At 65.0% G+C, this 1,193-nt stretch overlaps 1 protein-coding gene across 1 annotated transcript in view; it reads left to right on the top strand.

The window, feature by feature from the left end:
* Window positions 1-1,193, top strand: part of GREB1 (growth regulation by estrogen in breast cancer 1) — a 63,304-nt gene that overhangs the window by 55,729 nt on the left and 6,382 nt on the right. The window contains 2 exon segments of the mRNA XM_012727364.1: window positions 697-912; window positions 914-996. Of these exon segments, the coding sequence (XP_012582818.1) occupies window positions 697-912; window positions 914-996 (299 nt within the window).

Below are 1,193 nucleotides of genomic sequence, written 5' to 3'. Positions count from 1 at the left end.
CCTTCCCTCTCCCAGCGCTGGCCCCTCGGGGCTTCTCCCTCCTCCTCGGCTGCTCCCCCCCCAGCTGCTGCTCCTCCTTCAGCTGCTCCCCTCCTCCCTCAGCTGCTCCCCCCCCTCAGCTGCTCGCCCTCCCTCAGCTGCTCCCTCGGTTGCTCCCCTCCCTCAGCTGCTCCCTCGGCTGCTCCTCCTCCCTCAGCTGCTCCCCTCTCTCCACTGCTCCCTCAGCTGCTCCCCATCCCTCAGCTGCTCCCCTTGCTGACCCTCTCCCTTCAGCTGCTCCCCTCTCTCACCTGCTCCCTTGGCTGCTCCCCCTCCCTCAGCTGCTCTCCCTCCCTCAGCTGTTCCCCCTCCCTCAGCTGCTCCCTCAGCTGCTCCCCCTCCCTCAGCTGCTCCCCGTCCCTCAGCTACCCCGTGGCTGCTCCCTGCCTGGCTCCCCTCCCTTGCTGGCCCAGTTATGCTCCTCAGAGGATTCCAAGAGAGGGGAAATGTGTCCACTGAGTCTCAGAACTGACCAGCATCAGTTCTGCTGCTCTTTAGGGGCAGAAGCAGGGCCCGGGTCCCGAGGCTTAGCGGATTCCGGGGCGGCAGAAGTTGATTATTCCAGTGGAAGCCACGGCCCCGCGGGGGCGGCTGCTCACGGAGGGGGTGCTGGGACCGTGTTTACAGAGCTGCGCCTCACTCTGCCCTGTTTCCCAGAGTCACGAACACATCAAAAGCCCCACCTTCACCCCCACGACCGGCCGCCACGAGCACGGGCTCTTCAACCTGTACCACGCCATGGACGGGGCCAGCCACCTGCACGTGCTGGTGGTCAAGGAGTACGAGATGGCCATCTACAAGAAGTACTGGCCCAACCACATCATGCTGGTGCTGCCCAGCATCTTCAACAGCGCGGGCGTCGGTAGGCCGGCCCGGGCCCGTCTGGGAGGGCACTCGGGCGCAGGAGGCACAGCTGGGCATTCCCGTCCAGCGTCTTGCTGAACTTGCCAAGCTACTGTGACTGGACCTTTCACAGATGAATATTCCTCACGTGGGGTTATTGACCGAACGGTTAGAAGATCGAGGATTAGAAAGACGGGGGTGTGTGCACCTGGGGGGGGCGAGTCTGTCCCCCGGGACCCCCAAACTGCTTGTGCGGCCCACAGGGAAGAAACTGGGGTGGGGAGTGAGGGGGGTGGACCCGGCTGCGCGGC

Source organism: Condylura cristata, unplaced genomic scaffold, assembly GCF_000260355.1.
Source record: "Condylura cristata isolate star-nosed mole 26May11 unplaced genomic scaffold, ConCri1.0 scaffold00020, whole genome shotgun sequence".
NCBI lineage: Eukaryota > Metazoa > Chordata > Mammalia > Eulipotyphla > Talpidae > Condylura > Condylura cristata.
This window is presented reverse-complemented; position numbering and strand designations above follow the sequence as displayed.